Source organism: Miscanthus floridulus, chromosome 9 (assembly GCF_019320115.1).
Source record: "Miscanthus floridulus cultivar M001 chromosome 9, ASM1932011v1, whole genome shotgun sequence".
Taxonomy (NCBI): domain Eukaryota; kingdom Viridiplantae; phylum Streptophyta; class Magnoliopsida; order Poales; family Poaceae; genus Miscanthus; species Miscanthus floridulus.
This window is the reverse complement of record NC_089588.1, coordinates 140,542,231-140,568,101: the sequence shown is the minus strand read 5'-3', so window position 1 is coordinate 140,568,101 and position 25,871 is coordinate 140,542,231. Positions and strand designations below refer to the sequence as shown.

Below are 25,871 nucleotides of genomic sequence, written 5' to 3'. Positions count from 1 at the left end.
AATTCAATATGCATGCTTGTGTGGTGTATGCTAGTTGTAGAACTTGAATGATGATTTGATAACTAGCATGCATAGGATGATAGCTAGACACTTGGTATGCTTTTCAAGTAATGCTAGTACCTTGCTTTTATTGTTGATCTCACAAGGTATCTAGTACTTTTATTTCCAAGTGATATCTAGCTAACCATGGTGCTAAGGATGAACTTAAAGGTGCAACTCCGATTGGTACACGCTTCAAAGGTTTATTCTATACACCTTAGCATCATTTTGTAGTAATTACTCTCCCACAATTTTAATCTATGCATATGTGCGAGCTTCAAATCAAACACTCTAGCACATATGTAGGGGGAGCTAATACTACCATCTCGGGTTTGTGGTACTTGTCCAAAATCATTTTCACATGGTAAAATTGCTTGGGCAAGCAACATGAATCCAAAAGAGCTTAATTTACATATCTTTGTAGAGTTGTCATCAATTACCAAAAAGGGGAAGATTGAAAGGTCCTTGTGTGGTTTTGGTAATTGAGTGACAACCTAGGTGGACTAATTGTATTTATGTGAGATACACAGGTGATTAGTCTATAGGTACATATGTGTGAGCAACATATGCCATGAAGGTGAAAATGGCTTGGAGATGTTGCAAAGTTCACACATGTGATGATGAAGGAGCTCATTGCACATGAGACATGACATTGAGTCATGTGATCAAGGTGGAGAAGATCAAGACAAGGCTTGGCTTGATGGACCGGTTGCAAGCGTGAAGGGCAAGTCAGAGGCTTTGGAGCGATGGACCGCGTGGCGGTGAAGCTTGAGCAAGACTTGGCGCCGATGGATGAAGGTAGTGGTGAAAAGCAAGTGAAGTCAAGATCGATGAACCAATATGATCACGTGATGATATGAAGTGGATCATATGATTGTTGATCGTGTTGGTGCATGTGTTGCATCGACATTGGAGGAGATGGAATGGAATGCGCATGGCAAAGGTATAACCTAGGGCATTTCATTTAACCGGTCATAGGTGTGTAGAGAAGTTTGTGACCGGGTTTAGGATAGATGGCCGTACTATCAAGAGGGGCAAACTTGTTTGCATATCGGTCATCTAGTGCCACTCAAGTGATCTAACTTTGCATCGTCGCTAGGATTGAGAGGCATGGCAAGTTGAGTGGCTAATCCTTTGAAAAATGATAGTGAAAATGCTAACACACATACACATAGCGGTGTACACTTGGTGGTGTTGGCACATTTCCAAAGGAGATGAAGTTGGAGTTGATGTGGATCAACTCGGCAATGGAACGGAGGTGAGAAGGGTTTGAAACTCCACCGGCAGAGTGTCCGCCCGTAGAGTGCGGACAGTTCGACGGTACCACGGCGCCCTATACAGAAAAGATAGGGTCTCACCGAGTGTACCGGACACTGGTCACGTGGTGACCGGACGCTGGGGTCCTGTGTCTGGTCAGTGGCAGCAGAGAGCGTGCAGGCATCGGTCTTCAACTAGACGCTGGCGCTGGAAGTGACCGGACGCTGACAGGGTGTGTCCGGTCAGGCTGACGTACGGTGACATAGGCGACATAGAAAAGTTGGAGAAGGACCGGACGCTGGCGCTACGTCCGATTGTGACCGACTGGACGCGTCCGGTCGCGACTGGTACCTTACTGGAAATGACCGGACGCTGGGGATGCTGCGTCTGGTCACTTTGTCCAGCTGCGTCCAGTCATCACTTGACTGTTGAGATCAAGTGACCGAGGTTGAATGGAGGCGACACGCGGCGAGCATCCGTTGACCAGACGCTGAGGTCCTGCGTCCAGTTGATATGACCGGAGCGTCCGGTCGTCCCGAGTTTTGCCCAGTGAAGGGGTAACAGCTAGTTTAGCCCGTGGGGCTATAAATAGAAGGTGGGCTTGGCCATGGCTGGTGCTGAGCACCTCAGGGGACTTTGTGTCCATGCTTGAGAGTGCTTGGGAGCCCTCAATCTCACATATGCTTGATAGTGATCATCCGATTGTGTGAGAGAGCGATTCTAGTGCGATTGCATCGTGAGGTTGCATCAAGTGGCACTAGGTGATCAAGTTACAAGCCGGTAGTGCTTGTTACTCTTAGAGGTTGCCACCTCCTAGATGGCTTGGTGGTGGTCTCCGTCAAAGCCCGCAAGAAGTTTGTGTGGTGCTCCGGAGAAGAGCTTTGTGAGGGTCATTGTGCTCGCCCCACGGGAGCCACGAAGAGCAACTCTAGTTGAGCGTGTCATTGAGCTACCCTCACTTTTGGGGTAGGTTCTTGCGGTGCCCAACATGCGGGCTTAGCGGGTGATGCCAATTAGCCGCCGAACCACCAAGTGAGCGGTCGACACAATGGGGACTAGCGTGTTGGCAAGCATGTGAACCTTGGGAGAAAAATCACCATGTCGACCTTGTTCTTCCCATCGGTTTGCATCCTCGTTACACAAGCTTGTAATTACTTTCATATACATTGTGCTTGTGTAGTTGCTCTTGTATTTAGTTAAGCTTGTGTAGCTCACTAGTTACCTTCTTGCTTGTGTAGCATAGAAGTGGCTCCCTTGCGTGGCTAATTTGGTTTGTGTAACCTTGTTAGTCACATTGCTTAGTTTGTGTAGCTAAGTATTTGCGCTCTCTAATTTGGCATTGGTTGCCTTGTTATTGAGCATTGCTAGTGAGCTTAGGTGGCTTTGTGCTCTTGCTTACTAGCTTGTGTAGGAGCTCCCTTGTTGCTTGAAGTACAGTGGCATAGGTTTGTGTGACCTTGCTTCTAGAATTGGTTAGGTGAGCTCTAGCTAGCCCGGCACCTTTGTTGCTTAATTAGTATCTTTGGAAGGTGCTAGAGAACATAAATAAAGGGGTGTAGTCTTGGCTAGACCGATAGTTTTAATTCCACACTTATTTCGGTTAGCCGACACGATTAATTTTAGAAAGGACTATTCACCCCCCTCTAGTCCGCCATCTCGACCTTTCAATCGTCTTGACTTACTTTGTGGAGAATTGGGTGTGTGGAGCCATGGATCTCATTCTCTATCTTCTCAAGCTTCTCCCTCTTTTGTTGCCTATGTCGGTCATGCTGCAACTTGCGCCGTTGAGTTTTATTCAACCCACAAGGACACCATGTACTTGGAATTCTTCTCGGTGTTCTTCTCTTTCTCGACTCTAGCAAAATCTTTCGGAGCTTCATTTTGCTAAGGCGCTGGAGAATCTTCAATCACAATCGGCCCAACATAATTAGTGATTGGTGCCTCCAAAGAGCCGATTGCGATAGTTGGAAGAGGATTAGCTTTTGGTGCGGGAGCAACGGGAACCTCGACTTTCTTTAGCACATAAGCTTGCTGCACTATCGCCTTTCCTGATTCTTGTGGAGTCCAAGTCCTAGAAGTAGTCACATAACCTTGACCTACACTACTGTAGCTCGATTGATCATTGTTCAATCGGCTAAGCACAGAAGGTCTTGGGACATGACCAGCAGTCTCTACCCACCTTTGCTGATAATACATGGACGCCGATGGAGGATACGGCACCCCCATGGGGACCTCATTATGGAGGAGGTGAAACTGGAGGACCCCAGCGAGACACACGAGGAGCAACTCTTTGAGGTGGAGCTGCTGGTTGCATCATTGCTAATTGCTTGGACTTATCATCTTCTCTCTTGGGAGGAGTGAACTCTCTTTTTTTAACAACTAATTCTTGGAATCGGCCTTTTGCTGCTTATACTTAGCCATGAGTCTATCGAAAGTGCATTGCTTCTTCACTATCTCTCCCTGGTTCTTCTTCTCATTAGTCTTCCAAATGCCGATCTTCGGCCTCTGCGGAACAAATGTGCACAAAACTCGAACACTGGAGGCACCGGGGCTGCTGGAACTAGGGGAGTCAGCTCAGCCGACTAGGCTGCTGTTAGGCTGGACTCGGCTTGGCCGAGTGGAGGAGTCGGCCTGGCCGGCCTCTGCTGTGCCACTGCCATTTCATGCCATCTTTGCCTCCTCAAGTATTGTGCTGATCCAGCAATGATTTTGAGCTTGTTCTTACCATCATCATCCTTCTCAAGCACCACTTTGTGCCCTGAATTCTCTTCAACATTCGGTGCTACTCGTGGTTCGCTGATTACAACATTCTTGCCTTCAGCTTTATCGGCTTGCTTTGGATGAATCAAAACAGCGGGTGCCCCTGCTTCAACCATATGCATTGGAAAAGGGGACTTATCAACTTGCATTTCAGTAAGACTCAATCGTCCCTCGTTGAGAGCCGATTGGACTTGCCGACAAAAAACATTGCAATCATTATTGGCATGAGAAAGAGAGTTATGAAATTTGCAATAGGCCTTTCTCTTTAACTCATCAGCTGATGGCAATGTATAATTAATTGTAATATAATCGAATTTAAGCAATTCATCAAAGATTCGGTCACATTTAGAGAAATCGAAAGTAAACTTCACTTCTTCATTCTGATTTTTATGAATCGGCTTGAGAGAAGGACATGTAACTAATTTATTCTCTGCTGGCCATCTAATTTTAGCAGCTAAGCATTCTTTATTTTCATTGTCAGAGCTATCGGAACAACCATCTATAATATGCACATTCTAACGATGTGACTTGTAAGCATCACGAGACTCTTTGAGGCGCTATTCGATTGAAATGGCCTTTTGCAACAATTGATTAATATTAATAAATTCATAATGCTCAAGTCTCTCTCTAATGTTAGGTAATGTTAGGATGTAGGCCAGCAAAACATAAATCTGTTAAGTCTCTTTCTGAAATCATTAAATGAAAGCATCGGTTCTTGATTTCTCTGAATCGTTTAACAAAATCAAGGATGGACTCATCACGCCCTTGACAAACCTATGTAAGATGAGACAATCTAGTTTCATGGACACCATTATAAAAGTGATTATCAAATTTCTCTTCTAATTTAGCCCACGAACCAACAGAACAAGATGGTAATGAAGCAAACCATGTGAAAGCTGTGCCACTAAGTGACAAAGAAAAATTTCAAACTTTCATAAAATCATAAGCACTAGCTTCACCTAATTGTGCAAGAAACATGCTAATATGCTCCGTAGTCAATTTGCTATCATCACCACTAAATTTATAAAAATCTGGTACCCTCCACCCATCGGGTGCTTTCATAAAATCAAAATGCGAAGGGCACGGCTTGTGGTATGTAGTTCTAGTGGGCTTGATTTGCACACCTAAACTCTCCTCAATGGATTTAGACAGTTCATCTTTAAACCGATTCAAAGTGTCACTGAAATCGGTAATGGGAGCTTTAGGAGCATTATCAAGCACAGAAATTTGACTTGGTGACTTCGGCGGGTTAGGAAGAACCATGTTTTTCCCTGCCAAAGTTTGGTTTGCTCCTGATCTTTAATCAGTTCATGTGTTTCGAGCCAAATTTTGACCATGGATGCCCATTTGTGAAGATGGAGCAACACCAACTAAACCGGTCCTATCGGTTTCAGGCGCCGAAGAGACCGATTTGCCTTTATTTGCTGTTGCATATAAGCTTTGATTCTCATTAAAATTGAAAGGCATGCCAAATTCGGGTTGTTTAGAAGCAGAAGCAACACCCGATTGATCACAATTAGTTATTTTCCCTTCTAACTTATCAAAACGAGCCGTGATCATATTTACCGCAGCTAAAAGATTATTATCAATGACTTTCTTATGATCATCCATCATAGTAGCATAATTGGCATGCATAGGATAAGGATCAACATATGAATCATCGTCATACTTGGGTTTGTCGGTGGTCCTTACCTCAGGTGCAGCGTGTGCGAATGATGTAGAAGTGATCAATTCGCTGAAATCTGGCTCCTTGTATTGGGTGACCTTGTCCCGCCGATCTTTAGTGCAACTCTAAAGAAAAGCCTTCAGAACGGCGTTGAACTTGGACTCTGCTTGTTGCTTCAGCTCCTCGGGAAGCTCTTCAATGGACTCGGGATGGTTGATTTTAGCATTATGAGGGATGCTAGTCTTGTCGCCCTTCTCACCTGCAGCATCACCCTTGCTTCCCAAGTCGCTAGTAGATTGAATCTTGAATCGCTTTGCTTTCCCCAGCGGAGTCGTCAAAAAGTGTGTTGATGTCGAGATGTATCCTGGATCACACACCCGCAAAGGCTAGTATGCCCGTGGTTGCAAGCAACCAGTGTTAGTAACAAAAGGGCTAGTCCGCCCGTGGTTGCAAGCAACTGGTGGTAGTAACAAAAGGGCCAGTACGCCCGTGGTTGCAAGCAACTGGTGGTAGTAACAAAAAACTTCAGCAAATCGATGAGACCGATTGAGGGATCGGTTAGGCCAATGTTGAGCCCGTTCTTCGACTGATAGACTCCCGAACTTCTCCCGGGAAGACCCGTTAGGGAGGAGCACGTGGAGGATCTCCTAGGACTAGCAAGGCCGTCTAGGATGCCAACAAACCTCGCCGGGAGATGTGCCGAACAGCAGGAGAGGTTGGAAGAAAGAGTAAAGAGGCAAAAGAGAGGTAGTAGATGTATTTTTATTCGATTCGACAGATGAGAACTCAATCGGCCATGTATCCCTTATTTTATAAGGTGTAGGGGTGGGCTTATCCCATAGGTAGGCCAATGTGGTACTATTATTATGTCGCTTTATGGAGTTTTTCTTGAATTGGGCCAAAACTATCATGGGCCTATTTAAATTGGCTTGGGTCCAATTTGAGTGTCAACACTTAGACTGCTTCACATACCACTGAAACTTGAAGAAACACCTCTTATGGCACTGGTCCATTTATAGTGTTTATCCCATGGAAATTTTATGGCACTGGTCCATTATATTGTTTCTTTTATGCAGTGCATTTGTAGCTGTTTAGTACAATGGCTATCAGATTTACTTTATTTTGTACTTTAATATGATGCCCCTGCCATAGACAGCAGGTCACCCACAACAATATAATTTCTTTGGATGGGTTTTTTTTTTGTGTTGGAAGATTTTTTGGGTTCCAGCCGAGTAGAAGTTGGATTCCAACCCTGAATATTTTTTTTGTGCAAACATTATAAAAAAAGGAAATACAAAACTAGTGCATGCTTATTAATAATACTTCCTCCATTCTAAATTATATGCCGTTCTAGCTTTTTTAGGTATATTGCTTACTATGTATCTAAATGTACATTATATCTAGATATATAGTAAATGTTATGTTTCTATAAAAATAAGACTGACTTATAACTTTGAATGGAAGGAGTGAGTTTTATTGAGAAGTTTCTCTTATTTCATACTAGGCAGTTACTATTTACGCATCATGTCATAATCAGAAATGCTAAATCTTGCTTCAAAGACAGGCATTGATTTTAAAATACAAATATAATCTTTAGCACTGAACATACGCGGTAATGTGCTTTTTTTTCTTCTTCTTTGCTCTGCATTTAACGTTAGTGCGGTGGGTTCCAGAATTGTTGGTGTTAACACAGCCACAGTTGTCTTGCAGGACCAAGGGACCTCGGAGCAGCAGAGGACACTGCAGGTTTGTCTGTGGTTCATAACCATATAATTCATTCAATTTATCCTGTCAAAATCACATCTCATGACTCAGCCTAGCGAATCTTGAGAAAACCACACTTCTCCCAACAAGCAGCAATCACAGAAATTCAGCACTGGGCATATCTGAAGCCTGCGATCGATATATCATGATACTGTCATAGCACAGCCATCATATTAACTCCTCGTTTGGATTACAGCTCTCTGTGGCGATGCAAGATTATTGTTAGCTTGGCATATATGAATAAGGCAAGCAATCGGAGAGCAGGCAGGCAGCATGGATTGATCAGGCCCATGATGTGTATGCCTGTCGTTACAGACATGTCCAAATCCAATCACCGTAGCATATTTGCAAGGGACAGTCCTGTTGCAAATTGCAGGCCTTTATTGACACAAGCAGATATGACAATCTCAGTAGCTATCCATGGATATACCCTTGTCTAGGATGAAGTCTTGCATCCAACTGGATGTCGAATGTGCATGGAGAGGAAAATTAGCGGTGCTGCAAACCTAACTGAAGCCATCTCCTAAGTCGGTGCCATGTCATTTTGTATCATGTCCCTAACTGCATCGCCTGTCCCTTGCCTCATGTGTTGCAAGGAAAAAGACCTGATAATCATGTAGTATTTGGACGCTGTAACACCCTAAAATTTACTCATTTTTAAAATAGATGAAAAATGACGTGAAATTGCATTTTGTGCCATAAAAAATATAGGAAAAATAATATTTTTCATAAGGTAGCAATATGTTTGAGCAGTCATGCGGTTGCATTTGATTTACTGTGATGAGTGGTTTTGATCTAAAACTCAAAATGATTCAAATTGCTTTTAAAATGGTTTTAAAAAAGATTTTGAAATAAAAAAAATAGAAAACTCTTCCTCTTTGTTTTGGCCCGTAGGCCAGCCGGCCTGCTTCCTTCCCCTCAACCCGTGCCCGCTCCTCCCTTCCGGCCCGCTGCTCCTCCCCATCCGTCTCTTTTTCACCCGCGGCCCAGTAGCAAGCCAGTCTCCTCTTTAGTCTTTTTAGTTGTGAGAGATAAAAAAAATATTGTATATCACTAGTTGAGTGCCCGTGCGATGCTATGGGTGCTTAGAATCTCATGACAGATAGCCACACATATATAACATATGCAAAATCTCATCCATTCATTAATAATTTATTTGACATAGAGCTAAATATTAACCATAGAAGAAAAGATGCATGTTAGAAATAATAACCATCATATTACTAATTAAACATAAATTCACACACTGATGCTAAAAATATTTGCGTAGGCGTCCCTTGCCCTTTGCCTCTTGCGTTGTTTTGGGTCCATGACTATGATATCTGGGTGCAGTGTGCCCACTTTCATTGTTGGTGTTGTTGGATATATCACTGGTACAGAAAACGTTTTCACAGGCGGTGGTAGAGGCATTTATACAGGCGGCCAAGTCCACCGCCTGTACTAGGGGTCAGTACTAATCGGCCCACAGTACAGGCGGCGGGCTGTGAGCCGCCTGTGAAAAAAGGGTTTTCACAGGCGGCTCACTTTGTCAGCCGCCTGTGAAAACCCATTTTTCACAAGCGGCTCACTCTGTGTGCCGCCTGTGTAATTATTTTTTTTTATTTCAAATTTTAATATTTGCCTCCACACTGTACTATATTTGTCACACACACACACACACACACACACACACACACACACATATATATATATATATATATATATATATATATATATATATATATATATATAAGATATGCAAACATGAACCATAAAATTGCATCATACATACAACACATAAATATTACAGATGTGTACACATGAAATCAAACATCAAGCATAAAATTACATATAATACACGTCATTTCATGTTATGAGTTCAACCATTTGGTGTTTACATGTCATTTCGTTTCAAGTTTAGACCTGCTAGGTCTGTCAGCGCTCTAAATCTTTCACTTGCTAAATCACCGGCTTCATAAAAATATGATCCGGTACTTGGAATTATTTCTCTCATAATAAAACTGCACAAGTCTGCTACTATATCTTCCATAGTTTTTGGAGTGAATGGCACGTCCTTTCCTTTGCTTCTCGGCTGGAAACAAAGTTTAAAAGCATCATTGACACATGTCCAATATTAATATTTCCAACTTTAATGAGAAAACTTCATACATAGATATTTTTTACCATATTTTTGTCCCTGACGTATCGTCCCCGCTGCCTTATGAACTCACACACATAGTATCCACAGTAGACCGATCCAGGTGGTTGCTTGTGGCACTATGTAATTAATGAGCAAAAGATTAAACTAAAATTGTCATGCCTTGTGTATTATTTATATGATGATATGTGTTCGGACAACTTACCGGATAATGGTGTTGTATCGTCAATGGCACACTAGGATCTGAGCGGGCGGTGTCGACCGGTCCTTTTTGCTTCTTATAAAACCGCCATGCCCTGTAGATATCGAATATAAAACACTATAGTTATTTAGAAACTCTAATTCATATAAGTACGGATGTGGTTGCATGTTGGCTCACCTTTCTAAATGAATCAGGAATGTTTGATACGACTGAGGAGGATAATGTAAGGAGTCTAGGACAAGCACCTTCCCTTCGAATGGATAAATATAAAAAACAATCCAATGGTCACTGCATGAATAAACGAGTGAGCGACACATGTACTTAGGGTTAACACGATAATTTGAAGTACGTATACGAGGTCACGCTTACCCAAAGTTGTAGGGTGCCAATATAAAATCCCTGTACTTATATCTCAGCATTGCTCTACCGAGATAGAGGGCATATTTGTCCTCGTATTTTCGTTGCAATTCCTTTACAGCTTCTGCAACTTGTTCTGGTGTTTTGTCCTTCTCTATCTTTGCTCTATCTTCATTTGTAAGTACAAATTTGTGCATATTTTCTTGTAACCTGATTGGACTCAGGTAACCGACCATCGATCCTGTAGTTAACGATCTCTGCTCGTGGTCTTGCAAACTACATACAACATCCACATATTAGAGTTTATCACATTCCAAATTTAATAATAACAATGTGTGTGCATGAGTGATACTTACAGGCATCAGATTGTAATGAGTTGGACGTCAAGTTTCCTATAGTTCAACAGTAGGTGCATGTCCTCGAAGGTAACAAATGCCCCGCTTTTATCCTTGCCAGTAGCAAACACGTCTGCTGGTATGTCAACACTAACTGCATGCAGGCCAGCATTCACTGCTCTCATGTACCAGTCATGAAACCTTTTTATCGTCCATGGACCCTTTTCAAGCACCGTCCATTGCAGCATAGGCCTTCTGGGCACATAGTTACTGGGGACATTGACATAATCATCAACCATTGGCTTTCTTATATCCTTAAGGGTCAATGGTGTATTTGATGGCGGTTCGACATGTACATCGCCACTTGGGGCTTCCTTTGTTGGTGGCACGGCTTCAGTTGCTTGGCCGGCGGCTTCCTTATTCTGTGACGGTTCGAGCTCAACGACTCGTGCCGTCCACTGCTTTCCAAGCCCTTTCAGAAATAGAACTGTGCCTGCTGCTTTCCCCTTTTTTGGCTCATAGGGAGAAACCAATTTTGGAATTGGAAATTTCTTTGCCTTCTTGGAGGCCGGTGCTTGTGGGGGAGTTTGCTCTGCTTCCTTATGCTTTGGTGGTGGCGGGGGAGTTTGCTCATCTTCATTCTGCTTTGGTGGTGGCGGGGGAGTTTGCTCTACCTCCTTCTCTGGTGTTGTGTCCTTCTTGGCTGGCGGAGTCTGCTGCTCAGGCATGTTCTTGGCTGGCCCCTCGAGCTCATCCAGCGAGAATGACATATCATGTATTGGGGATGACGACGGTGGCTCATAAATATACGAGGATGCTGGGGCATGCATTGGCGATGCTGGCTGTTGACTTGTTTCGGCCTCTTGGGATGCTTGATGCACTGGTGGAGAGGGTGCCGTTGGTGGATCAATCAACCTTACGTACCATCTCGGCCATTGTATGAAGTTCTTGATTGCTTGTCCAAGCTTCTCTATACCCTCAGAGGTCGGGATGTCGATGAAGTCGTCTTCATATCCACTCTCGAGAAGGGGAAAGAGGTTTTAATTAAGATTTGTTTAATTAAGTTAGAAAATAATATCATAGTCCAAAGGTATACAACAAGGGGAAATGTAAACATCTTGCTTAATAAGAAAGAGTAGCATTAGGTACAAATGATAAGTGATACATTAGTTACATGATAAACAATCTAGCGTGCTACAGTCCTTCCTTGTCCATCATGGCGCACCCAGGGCAAAGAGGTTTGCGGGATACTTTTCTCCACATTTTTGATCTTTTCTTCAAAGTTTGTAAAAAGAGACATCTCGCTGAACTGGTTAACATCCTCTAAATCCATTACACCATCAACTCCTACAATTTGTTGCTTTCCAGGGATTGCTACGTGCTTTGGCTTTTGGGTACTTTTCTTTTCATTCGTAGATAGAATTTGTTCCACATAGAACACCTGTGCAGCACGGTTAGCAAGGATCCACGGATCATCTTTGTAACCTACTTTACTTAGATCAAGAACTCTTTGGCCATAGTTATCCACAGTGACATGTTTATCTTGAACCCATCGACATCGGAACACTGGAATCTGCAGGCGTGGACCATATTCAACCTCCCATATGTCATCAATGAATCCAAAGTATGTAGTTTCTTCACCAGTTGTATCATCTACAGCCTCACATTGAACGCCACTATTCTATGCCATGCGCTTGGTGTCCCTAAAACTGGTGGAAAATGTGAAGCCACTAATGTCATAGCTCTGCCATGATATGACCTGGCTTGATGGTCCAGATGCTAAAATCTTGATGGTTTCTGATTCATCTGTCATGTCCAAATTCTTTAGCCATGCGGTGAACCGACGCTTGTGTTCCTTGTGTACCCAATCATTTGTGCATCCTGGATTCTCCTCACGAAGCTCTTTCATGTGCTGCTTGGTGAATGGGTCCATTATTATGAGTTGTTGTAGTATGCTGTAATGTACCTCTAGGACTATGTTGTAATCTGGCGGGATGAATGATTTCCGTCCCATCCTCCCTCGTCCACCAAGCCTTCCCTCATGTTGCAACGGAGGCAAACCAATTGATACCTGGTCTTTTAGGAGATTATTACATAATGGTCCTCCAGACTCAATGCCCTCTTCTGTAGTGTATGCCTCTATCATGGAACCCTCCGGATGAGCACGATTTGACATATAGCCATTCAATATTGACATGAAACGCTCATACGTCCACATTTCATGGAAATACATGGGGCCCAATGCCTCAATTTGAGGCACCAAATGAACAATAAGGTGTACCATGATATCAAAGAACGATGGGGGAAAGCACATCTCCAACTGGCTCAATGTCTCTGCAGCAAATTTCTGTAGGGACTCTAACTCATCATGGATAATTACCTTCTCAGATATCTTATTGAAGAAGTAGCACAACCGTGTGATTGCCATCTTTAAGAACACTGGATTTATAGCCCTGATGGCAATAGGAAGAAAAGTGGTCAGCATTACATGACAATCATGTGAGTTGTAGTTGGTGAGTGTAAAGTCTTTCATCGAAACAAGACTCCTTATGTTGGAGCAGAAACCAGATGGAACTTTTAAATTCTTCAACCACACACACATTGCATGTTTCTCCTCTCTGTTCAGGTTATAGCTTGCTGCCGGTAGATGGTACTTCCCATTCTCTAGGAGTACAGGGTGAAGTTCTTTTCTGATCTTTAAATGTTGCATGTCCAAACGTGAATTGAGACCTTCCTTTGTCTTGCTCTTTATGTCTAGCAAAGTTCCAACTACGCTGTCAAACACATTCTTCTGAACATGCATACCATCGATCGCATGTCGTACGTCTAAGTCTTTCCAGTACGACAAGTACTTAAAGAAAATAGACTTCTTCTTGAATGTGTCCCCCTCATTTGCCTTCACAACCTTTCTTGGTTTCCCATCTTTGGTCTTTTTTCCAAACACAAACTTGACATTCTCAACTATCTTATACACTCTGTGCCCTTTACTATAACCTGATGGAGCAGTAGATTTTGATTCATCCATATTGTCAAAGTACTTATTCATCTTTTGTAAGCAGTACTTATGGCCTGCCGGTAGCCACCTCCTATGCCTCATGTACACTATCTTGTTAGATGGAGGAAGAGACACGTGCCATGTTCCATCTATGCACTCTACACAACCAACCTTTCCCTTGAACTGGCCTGATAATGAGAAGAGAGCAGGATAATCATTAATTGTGACAATAATAATTGCTCTCAGTGTGAATGTCTCTTTGCGGAACGCATCGATCATTTTCACACCCACTTCCCATAGTATTTGCATCTCTTGCATTAAGGGCTCTAGAAATACATCCATATCAACTCCAGGTTGTGTAGGTCCAGAAATAAGAATGGTTAGCAAAAGATATTTTCTTTTTTGACACAACCATGAAGGAAGGTTGTATATTGTCATGATCACTGGCCATGTGCTGTGCGTGCTGCTCCTCTCGGCAAATGGATTCATTCCATCAGTACTCAGAGCAAACCTTACATTTCGTGGATCCTCGGCAAAGTCTGGATATTTCTTATCGAATTCTTGCCATTGCTTTGCATCGGCTGGATGTCGTAACTTTCCATCATCTTTCCTTTCATCAGAAGCATGCCAGGTCATAAGTTCCGCATCATCAGGGTTTGCAAACAAACACCTCAAACGATCAACCACAGGGAGATACCATATCACCAATGCAGGAATTCTTCTCAACGCATAATAGTCCACTTCGATATTGCTAGTGGGCTTTGAACGTTTGTCTTGTTGAGTCTTTGTTTGCGTCTTCTTTCGCTTCCTCCCTGAAGAAACAGAGGCTGCATTCTCTTCCTCTCGATAATCTTTATTCGTCTTGTACCTACTAGCACCACAGTTTGGACAACTGTCTAAGTCTTTATACTGATCACCCCGATATAGAATACAATGATTTCTACATGCGTGGATCTTCTCAACACCCATCGTAAGTGGACTGACTAGCTTCTTTGCATAGTACGTGTTAGCAGGCACTTTGTTCTCCTTAGGAAGAAGGTCTCCAAGTACACGCAATAAATCATTGAAACTAGCATCGGACCAACCATATCTAGCCTTAATCGTCAAAAACTGAAGAACAGCCCATAGTGTCGGCCACTCTTTGGTACAACCTTTCGACTCGTCGTACAAAGGCTCTTCTGCTGCCTTCTTCAAGGCTTCCATTCGCTTCATGAAGAATATTGATGGATCCGCACAACGGTTCATTATTGCCTCTAAGAAATCTGCATCTTCAATGGCATCAGTGTTAACATGCTGAGTTTCATTAACATCGGACGTAGAATTATGAGTTTGATTGACATCTGGCATAGCATGATGGGTTTCATTGATATCTGGCATAGCATCACATTCATTGGGATATGGCATTGGACCCTCCACATTGATGTTACTTGCAGTGTTGTCAGTTGTCCGCATATAAGGTGTAGAACTACCCTCACCATGTTTTGTCCAAATCAAGTAGTCCTCCACAAATCCTCTGCAAACCAGATGAGAAGTGATTGCTTCCACATTGTCAAATACCACAATATTTTTACAGTCTGCGCATGGACAACATATGTGTTTCGCCTTTGTTCTCTGAGCATGTATCTTCACGGCATCAATAAATTTTTGGACCTCCACTACATAAGATGGTTCTAATCTTGATAAGTTGTACATCCATAATGACCTCTCCATATTTATCTGTAATTAGTTAGGAAAATATTGTATGTCACTCTAAAAACAAAACGAAAATAACCCCTCATAACTAAGATTCTATCCTCCATCAATTAAATAGATATGAAAACCTACCTCTTACAGAATTTACAAAATAAAAAATTTAAATAATTATTTAAACTCATTTTTATAATTATAAGAATTAATTAAACGGAGATGGCATCTTGATTAACAAACCCTAAGTATAAGCAAAAATAACAAACCCTAATTAACAAACCCTAAGTACATGAAATACTAACTAACCCTAATTAATAAACCATTAATTACTAAATAAATTAATTAACTAACCCTAAGTACATGAAATATCTAACCCTAAATAATAAACCATCAATTACTAACAAAAATTATTGAAAAACCTAAGGTACATGAAATAATAACTAACCCTATTTAACAAACCCTAAGTATAGACAATAATAACTAACCCTAATTAACAAAACATTAACTACTAAATTAATTCATAAACCCTAAGTACGTAGATTAAAAAACTAAATTAATTCACAGTTTATAATTACAGGAAATAAGTATAACAATTGACAAGACTTTATAAAGTGTTAATCATTATTCTATTACATAGATCTACTCACAAGAATTCTAAAAAGTATTTATTTTCTATAATCCGAGCAAGATACAATTTACTATGAATTTACAAAAAAAATAGCTAAAACTCTCTCTCTTGCCCTAGCTATGAACCCTAACCCTAACCCTAGATTTAGAGCACCTCCAATACAAGAATTGAACCAAAGAATCACTAAAAAAAATGGCGGCAACGACACTAACTAACCTTTTGGAAGTTTCTCACCAAAGAAATGAAGTTCAAAACCTCCCCCCCTTGGAATCGCCACTTCTCTGTCCGCCACTGTGCACACAGCACGTGAGTAACTGTTCTTGTCTGGAGGTGGACGAAGGGAATTTATAGCAGCATTAACACAGGCGGTTGGTAAGGAGGACCGCCTGTGTAAAACAATTTACATAGGCGGCTCTCCTATCTCTACCGCCTGTGTAAATACCTGTATTTACACAGGCGGTTTATAATGTCAGCCACCTGTGTAAATGGTATTTACACAGGCGGTTGTCATTGTAAACCGCCTGTGTAAATACACGTATTTACACAGGCGGTAGAGATAGGAGAGCCGCCTGTGTAAATTGTTTTACACAGGCGGTTCTCTTGCTGGGCCCACCCTATTTTTTGTACTGGCATCATGAAATTGTGAACCGCCTGTGAAAAAAAAACAACGTGCCAGCAAAAATGATTTCTATAGTAGTGTATCTTCTAATGGGGTGCGACACCCAGTAGGTGTTGACGGTAGTTAACCCTCTATTTTTACCATCAATATAGCATGCAAAATTGGATAAACAAGATCACCAACATGGTTTAAACTAATGAATTTCATAAGTTTTGGTGAATCTGTGTTTGCAGGAGGATTTAATCAGAAAACCGTCAATGTGGACCTATTCGTTAAAGCAAATCACATCAAACCGCGGTGAAACTAACTTAGGAAGACTCCAGAACACTCAAGAAGCAAATCCACCATGACCCGACCCGAGCCGCCACAGGGGAGGCCGGTCGGCCCCACCTGTAGGCCAGGCAGCCTATGGGGCCCACAGGGCAGCCCCTCCTTCCTACGTTGGTTTGCCACCACCTCCAAGATCCAATCTACGTCGTTGCTCAAGGTCGGTTCGTATCAAGGGATGAGATGATGCGTTGCCACGGATTCATGGGACCACAGGGTGCCTGGTGCCCCCTATAAAAGGAGACCCCCCTACCCCCTCCAGAGGGCATTCAATCCATTCCAATCGTCCCGAATCATTCGGTGGAATCCTAGAGATCATTCAACCTTAAAGCTCCCTACACAAACACTCATAGGCATAGCTAGCTAAGTTAGATCTAGAGAGTCAAGCTTCCAGCTTGAGTTCCCGATCCCGATCCTTTATCATTCATACATTTGCTATGACATTATTCTTCATATTTGCCATGTTCTTAGTTTACATGTTCTTAGTTTGCATTGATTATATGTTTGGTGTAGTTAGAGTTATCATTATATTTATGCATAGGATCGCAAAGCGCTCATTCTTCTTGATGAATAGGGTGAGTGGTCGACATTGTGTAAGCGTGGTGCTTATACGTTATTTACCTGCGGATGCACCCTACATTCCGGATCGTGTGGTAGATCGCGGGGGTGACAGCCTCGTTGAGTCCTTTGTAGTCCACCTCTGTCTGTAGGCCAAGTAGGAACCGTTTGCAAGGGAAGTAGTCAAGCTCTATTCTTGCTCTTCTTTAGTAATGTCCCTAATGCATGATATAGAGGTGATCTTTGACTATTGCTAAGTATATATGCACATCATTGTATGCTTTGACTTGTTACTAGAATAACTTAGGAATTAACCTTTCTCGTTTCTACTTAGACTTTGCTATTGCCATCTATTGGAGTATGAGTGTTACATTTATCATTTCATATATTATTATATCTCTTGGCTTACCCCTGTTTAGAGTTAGTGGTCAGTTCATTGATCCATCATAAGTATAAGTTATCAGTATTCATTGTCAGACCTTCCCAGTGGTAAAAATATAAATAATGATACGTGGAATACTCTTGGGTGAAATGCTACAATGGTATTCTGTGTGCTTGCAGAATTTCATATCTTTCTAAGTCACATTAAATACCACCAGTATTTCTAGCACCATTGCTATCTTTAGTAGCGACGTTAAGAAGTACCAACAGTAGGTTCCAAAGATGCCAGAGATTTAAAGTGTCATCAAAACATGTTATTTGTATGCATCTCTGATAGTGTTAAAAATCATATGCAATATCCCATCTAACTCAAACTCGACTAATGTTGCAAACTGAATAACAACGTTTTGCAACACCGGTGGACCTCTTATCATCACTGTTAAAAAAATAATGAAGAGACTATCTATTGACCTAACAGAAATTTCAATAAAATTATTAAAGAGACCATTGTAGTAGACAGGGAACTTGTTAAGACAATCATCTGAAAATTGAGGAGCAACACATTGCTCGATTAATCAGCATTGACAGAAGGGAACAAAGTATTTAGTAGAAACAATTAAGGTCTCCTTTATCTTTATAGCTGAAAATTTTAGTTCTAGCACTGTAGTAATCTCAAGCAGAATATTGTCCAACTTCAATTCTTGGTGGATTATTATAAAAATGAAACCATAATCAGGTTCAAGGAAATATGAATAGTTGAGTGCATGTGCGTTGCTACGGGTACACATGATCTCATGATAGATAGCCGTACGGGTAGAACATATGTAAAATCTCATCCATTCATTAACAATTTATTTGACATAAAGCTAAATATTAACCATAGAAGAAAAGAGGCATGTTAAACATAATACCACGTTACAAATCAAACATATAAATTCACACATACTTATTGAATGTATATTATTATATAATGAGTACATCCAATCAGTAACATGTCCACAAGTCATCATATGCTACTTGTCTCCTATTGTTCTCATACTTCTTCAATTACCTAAAATACAGATGGATATGCCAAATGTTAGTAACAAAGGAAACATACGTAAGAAATATAATAGTTGTACAAAATAGAAGACAATACCTTTTCATGGAGTTAGGACCTCTTTGTAGACAATATTTTTCATGTATGTACCATTTATTGTTGTCTTTTTTTCTTATCCTTCTTATCATTGGGTGGGACGGCAAGAATCCTAATGTTCGATCTGGCGGTGGCTCTAGATAGCGCAACATACAACTGACCATGGGAGAACACTAGTTCAGGCAAATACACACCAACATTGGGGATAGTCTGTCCCTGTGCCTTGTTAACAGTCATGGCAAAACTGAGCCTAATAGGAATCTGCTTCCTCTTGAACTGGAATGGGAACATCTCATCTTCAGAGGGGCATAACAGAATCTAGGGGTAGGAAGATTCACTTTCCGGCATTGTCCCCCACCATAATTTCTACATCTATGGTATTTCATTGGAACCCGCGAACCACCAGCCTCGTTCCATTGCAATGTTCACCTGTAGGGTCGATGTTCCCTAGCAATATGATCGGGCACCCAATCTTGAGCTTTAACACATGTGGAGGAAGACCGTTGGGGGTCAAACTGTTGAGGAACTCAGATGGGTAGTAATTGTGTGGATCATCCACCACATTGTCAAAGCTATGGTACACCATCTCATCCCCATGGAAACGGCTTATCATCTTCATGTTAATCATATCAACCTAGTCGTTCTGCGTAGATAATATCGCTCGTGAGGTGATGTAGCTCTTGTTTGACATATTGACATTGAGGGCAGGGAATATGCAGTCAATTAATGTATCAAGATCACTGTCTTCCCTAGTCCGCGATACACATATCATCAGGAAGGCGGATTTCACCATCACCATTAGCCTCCTTAGAGCCTCCCCCGATGCATAGCAAGTATTCTACAAACCATGGGTCGCTCTTTGCCCTCATGTTGCACATCAGTTTGAAATGTTGCATACAATTACAAAGGTACGCCATCCGTAGTGAGGCACTGACTACTTGAGCCCTAGACCCTCTTCGAACAACTGGGAGAACCTACCTAAAATCTCCACCAAACACCACAATCTTCCCCCAAATGGCAGGTTAGGACGGTCCATGATATCACGGAGCTTGTTGTCTAGCGTCTCGACACCTTGCCTCTTCATCATTGTCACCTCGTACCAAATAATAAGGGATGCGGTCCGAAGCAACTTAGTAGTACCACTCTATTTTGTGAAGTTGCAAAAGGCCCCATCATTGATGGTGAGGGGAACCTTGAAGCACGAGTGGGCAGTTCTGCCACCAGGCATTATTGAGGCTACAACACCAGATGTTGTTGTTGCCATGACAATCTTGTCCCGACTACGTATAGGAGCGAGCATGGCCCTATATAGATAAGTCTTTTCGGTGCTGCCAGGTCCATCCACAAAGAAGAAACCCTCATGATCGCTATCAATAGCAAACATAATCTCATTATAGGTAGACTACTGCTCCTCATTAAGGGTCTTTGATAGTGCCATGTCATCAATGCTTGCCTTAATGCTAGCCTCCTCGAAAATCTCCCTAGGAATATCGCTAGACAGATCATATGTGTCGTCGATATCAGGAAGTGGGTACATCTTTATGTCCTTCTACATTGATTCTAACAACTTTGGAATATCTAGAAGGACCATCTGCTGCACTACGAAGCTAGACTAGTTATTGTGCTTGTGGTCCTCTGACATTGCTTCCTTGTGCTTTTCCTAGAGTTCTAACACAACACTCGGCTCACAAAATACCAAGATTGTTGCAAAGAGCCTTTGTAGTGCATATGGCATCATCTACTGAGTAGCTTGAGCAAGGCCCTCGCACAGTGTGTTGTCCGCTTCAATGAGGCCCCTTCTTTCCGTAGCTTAACGAAAAGTCGGTAGGAGTACTCCAGAAACTGTCCTTAGATTAGTGAAGGAGGTTGCACCAGCAATGTGGTTTAGAAGAACCCCAAGACACTAATGCTCCCCTTTGGCTAGATTGGCACATACAACTCTTCTGATCTGTCTTAGATGATTCGTTTGTGCCCTCCTAATCCATGATTTTCCTTATGAGTCCCACTTATAGTACTTAGGAAAGTCCCGATACAATATACCGCGGGCATGTTCAGATGTGTTGTTCTTCTCAAAGTAGGCTGTAAGCATCAACCTTTCAACACCTGGATGATTAAGCACTCGTCGAACACCCTCACGCTGGTGAAATGACACCATGTTCATGTTAGGAAGATGGAGTTGCAAGGACAACACCGAAGGGGACCTATCAATTATATCAAAACCATATATCCTCCACAAGGCTTCTAGAGGAGTTACCCATCTAGCATCCCTATATTGTTTGATCTCATCGATGTTTCCTTCATTGTCCTCCTTGTCAGCCTCTCTCACAGCAATAGACGCGCGGTCATGACCCTTGTAAATGTACTTAAATAAATACTTGACAGCCTTGATGCTCCCACATGCCTCAACATTGATGTGGCAATTGAATAGACGTAGGAGGTATGGGTTGTAAGGCATGACCCATCTGTTATCAAGGTCATGCCCATGAACATTTTCTTTTCTACCATCGTCACACCGTCTGTAAACTGGGTATGAATCCTTGCTCTGTAATGTGGCATCATAGAAAGTTCATGGGTAATGGTTCTTGCATGATTCACGACCCTTTGTGCACGGGCAATTGCGATTAAGTGCTCCACAAGGGCCATGAATCATATGCTTTGTAACCATTTTATACAAGTCTGGATACTTCTTGTTTGGGAGCTCGACTGATATGAGAAGGTCATACTACTCTGGGTACTTGATTTTGTAGGGTCCCTCCATGATTAGCAAAAAATGTGCATGCGGTAGACCCCTCTTCTGGAACTCCACAACATACATGTGTGCATGAACCTTTCCAAGGATATCCTTTTTTATCAACATGTGCTTAAGCTCTTCCAGTTTTGCCCTAAAGACGTGATCAATAAGATCTGGACGATCCTGTGGTGTTTGTCCAGGGTACAACTCACGCGTGATCTCATCCCACTTTGGATTACATGTCATAGTTAGGAAGATGTCTAGTTTTCCAAACCTTTGCACCAGTGCCATGGCATCCAAGTACCTATGCCTCATGTCCCTTGGGCCTCTGATAAATGACAAAGGCATCACCGTGCACTTTCCAACAACTTCTGATCTACCCTCACCAGCATGCAGGCTATCAACCAATCCTTGGTAGAGATCGGCCGCAATCTCCTTTTGATGATTGCGTATGTAATCCAATTGAGAACTCTCAACTTTGATGTATGTGTCAACCGCAAACTGTTGGAAAAGACGCTGGCCATAAAGTATGTGATTAAAGATTCCTGTCTGTATCTGGAACTTGTAGCAATAGTAGTCACAAACAGAAACACATAAATTTCTCGGAGAGTCTAAAAAAACTATGGTATTAGAGGTGTTTCTAGGATAATGGTTTGGTATACATGAAAACTATAAGAAGATAAACAAACCTGTTTCTTCTTCTTCTATACCACTATGAGCCTTATGTAGGGCACGAGCCATGTTGACATCTTCCATAGTAACACCTTTCTTTGGGATATCCATATGCCATCCAAGCTCACCCCTAGGGAATAAGAGTGGGTATGAAAGAGCATCATAGCATCCATGGTATGATCAGATGCCATGTTTGCTCCTATCTTTCCCATGCAGGACAACACTATTCTAAAATTGACCAAGGAGTTCACTACCCTCGATCCAAATAGCAGCCACCTCTGAAGCCATCGACACGTTGTATGTCCTTTGGTCCAATCGCTGATCAAGGATAAGTGTGAGACTATAGTCCTCGAGATGTTCAGCCTGCCCCATACTACTCAAATGTCTTGAGCACGGGTTATCACGAAGGATGGCCACTAATCTCTCTATTACTTCATGACACCTTCGGTACCGGTGCTCAAGGCTCAGATCATCATCATAGAAGTAAAGCTCAAGATGTCTGGGCTCCTTACCATCTTCCCTACCAAATGACCTTATGTTGTGATAGATCATGCCATGTGCACGAAAGGTATATATGTCGCTGTTTCTCATGTTAGCAGTAGCACTATTGAGGCGACAGTAGAGGGAAGTGAAAGAGAAGTGGCGATTGAAAAACCTGATATTGTTACGGAAGTGCCTAGCGTCTGCGTCGGAGCTCGTCCAAAGCCTCATGAGTTGGTCTGTTATGACTGGTGCATTCAGCTCAACCTTTCCGCTGTGGCAACAGAACCCAGGTGTCGTGGCATCCGGCGTCATCGACGAGCGCGTGGCGTATGGCGGTGGCGGCGGCGGAGACCTCGCTTGGTGAGGGTGCTAAGGGTCGAGCCGCGGTTGTCTGGGAGGGAGAGAAGGGCCTGGGTGTCGTGCGGGCGACCTTCGAGTCGTGCGCTTGCGGCGGTTGTGCGATACAGGGAGTGGGGCGGTGGGTTATCTCGGGGCAGGGGATTAGCGCTTGGGGCGGGGGATTAGCGTGCAGTGTTTTTTTTATCAGGCGGTGGGTTATCTGGGGACGGGATTAGCGGTCAACGCAAGGTATTAGCGCGCGAGGGGGGGGGGGGGGGGGGGGGGGGCGATTAGGGAGCGGTGACGATGACTTCCTGGTCTTTTTATTTGTAGAGATAGAGATTTACCCAACTTCCCCTTGGCCCCACCCACTCGTCTACCCGGTAATTCCGTCACCCGCGGGCCCCCTCTCCCCGTCTATGATCTATGCACTAACAGGTAGGGCTCATTCAGTCTAACCCCCTGCCATGCCCCGGTGCGCACCGTACCATCACCCAGTCAACTCCCTGCCCCGGCCCCAGCGAGCACTGTCCGTAGCCCCATGCCCCCACCTCTTCCTGCCCACGATATGTGCGCCTGCAGAAAGGGCCCATCTGCTCTAACCCCATGCCTTCCACCTCTCCCAGCCTCTGATCTGTGCACGACAGGTCGGGACCAGCCGGTCTAACCCCCGCCCTCACCCTTTGCGAGCCCAGTCCTTGCGCCCCGCTCTGCCCGCCACTCCCTGTTTGCGATATGTGCATCGGAAGGTAGGGTCCAATCGTTCTAACCCCCAGCCCTAGTGAGCACTGTACCCACTGCTAAACCAGCCATGGCCCTGCGCAGCGTTAACCCCATCCTCAGTTCCACCGAATGCTGAGAGTAGTTTTCATTTTTCAACCAAGCACCACCACCACATGCCGCACCACCAAGGTGTCTTCCGTGGTGGAGAGCGCAGTCAGGTGGGAGGAAGCTGTGGAAGTGTCGAATCTGATTCGGGCGAACCGGCCATCACCTGCAACCCTCCTCTATCGCAGGCCGATGGTAGTGGCAATGAGTCAGATCAAGATCAATTCTCCCCTGAGAGTGTGGTCATCTAAGGCTTCGACTGCCCTCGGTTGCGGTGCTGAGACGGGCGCCGGCGTTGGCCGTCCCGAAGGCGAACAAGATCTACTAAGTTATTGGAGCATATTGGAGTAGTGCCCAACTTGCCTTAAAAGTGCTTCATCTTTGAGATGTAAGTTGATTAGCTATCCATCTCGTATGGCCAACAGTAATATCCATGCTGATGTGCCTGACACGTGGATGCGAACTTCCGCTCTCGATGTCGACAAGGAGCTCTTGGTCTGACCATTTGGCGACCACGCACCTGCTCCGTAGGATCTTGCCTGTCCGACGACAGTGGCTTCCAGGCGGGCAATGTGACAGCAGATTGTTCACGTCGATTGGTATCGTCCGCTGCCGAGTCCACCGTGTGTCATCGTCGGTGGACAGCACCCACACCTGGATAATGGGGCCCCAAAGCGACTGTATCAAGGACAGCCGGCCGTCGCTGGACATTGACAGGATGGATGTGGTGGGTTCAGGAGTTGTAATAGGGCATTGCACTGGCAGCTCCGTCGTCCATGTCCAGCCAGTGCGGACGTCTAGGGCGAACACGCATGTGACCTCACGTGAAGGCCCGGCAAGCCAATACACGCAGTATCGCCTGGCCGCCGTGCTGCGGCGATCCATCCACACGCAGAGACGACCTGCCTCTAGCTCATCGCCGGAACATTTGATGAGTGGGCCTCACACCCCAGCCCTATGGCCCGATGTGGAGAAGAGCTGGTACGCCAGCGTTTCTTCATCAGCCTCAAAGATAGTACTAAATTCTCTCCTTCTGTGCACGGCGAGTATCCGCACCGCCGGGTTGTCGTCGTAGGGGGAGGAGGAGGAGGAGGAGCCGGTGAGCAAGATGTACTTGTTGTGCTTGGCTGCTGCGGCAGGCACAATCGTGCAGTGTCCGGTCACGGGGCTGCACAGGCAAAGACTGTTGACGCTTCTTGCTGTGAGCAAGATGAACCCGTCCTTGCACCACAGCAGTGTTGGGAGCGCGGTTGACGCAGCGGCCGGGATCAAGGAGTTGGCCAGAGTCACGTTACGGACGCCACCGTTAGACGCGGGAGCGCGGACTGGAACGGCCCCGGCATGCGCCACAGGCACGCTGCCGTTCTGTCATACTGGAAGATGCCGAGCAGTAAGCTGGGGCCGAAGAAGCGGTCGAGGTGAGTACCAATGATCGACGCGTTGTCGATGATGGCGCGCCGCCACGGCTTGCAGACGCCTGCGCTGCAGACGACGGCGGCGGGTTCCAGGCGGAGGAAGATCTCAAGGATGAGATCAATCGGTAGCGATGCTGCCCACATTTCGATGACATCCACGGCGTCCGAGTCTAGAGGTTCTTGGACTTGTGGTGCCGGCGATCAAAGAGAAGACGACGACGGCTTCTGTAACATTGTGACGTAGATACGGAATTGGAATGTGCATGAAACTCTGAGTAATAGATCGTTGAGGTCACGTATTTTATTGTGTATATGCCGGTCTTGAATGAATTCGAGGATACCATGGTATGAAAACTCATTGCAACGGATTAAAAAAATCATGATTCATGGTTACCTAGTGTTTTTAGGAACACATAATTGACTTGTTGAATCTATTGTAATTAAACTAAAGGACGTTACTAGCTCCCGCAAGTGCACGCTGAGGCGACTTCCGCCCGCACGTTCCATCCCACGCACGCATCCTCTTCCTCCTTCCCACCCCGCCTCCTCGTCTGCTT

General features: G+C 43.9%; 1 protein-coding gene and 1 long non-coding RNA gene across 2 annotated transcripts; both read right to left on the bottom strand.

Annotated features, from left to right (window-relative positions):
• Positions 1–9,508: 9,508 nt before the first annotated feature.
• On the bottom strand, positions 9,509–9,863 carry LOC136484416 (uncharacterized). The gene is made up of 3 exons (XR_010765938.1): positions 9,829–9,863; positions 9,650–9,742; positions 9,509–9,557 (listed from the first exon to the last, which is right to left on the bottom strand). It is a non-coding gene; the product is annotated as an uncharacterized lncRNA (long non-coding RNA).
• Positions 9,864–10,543: 680 nt separating this feature from the next.
• Positions 10,544–11,347, bottom strand: LOC136481115 (proline-rich receptor-like protein kinase PERK13). The gene has a single exon (XM_066478479.1). The coding sequence runs from the start codon at positions 11,345–11,347 to the stop codon at positions 10,544–10,546; it is 804 nt and encodes a 267-aa protein (XP_066334576.1).
• Positions 11,348–25,871: the final 14,524 nt, after the last annotated feature.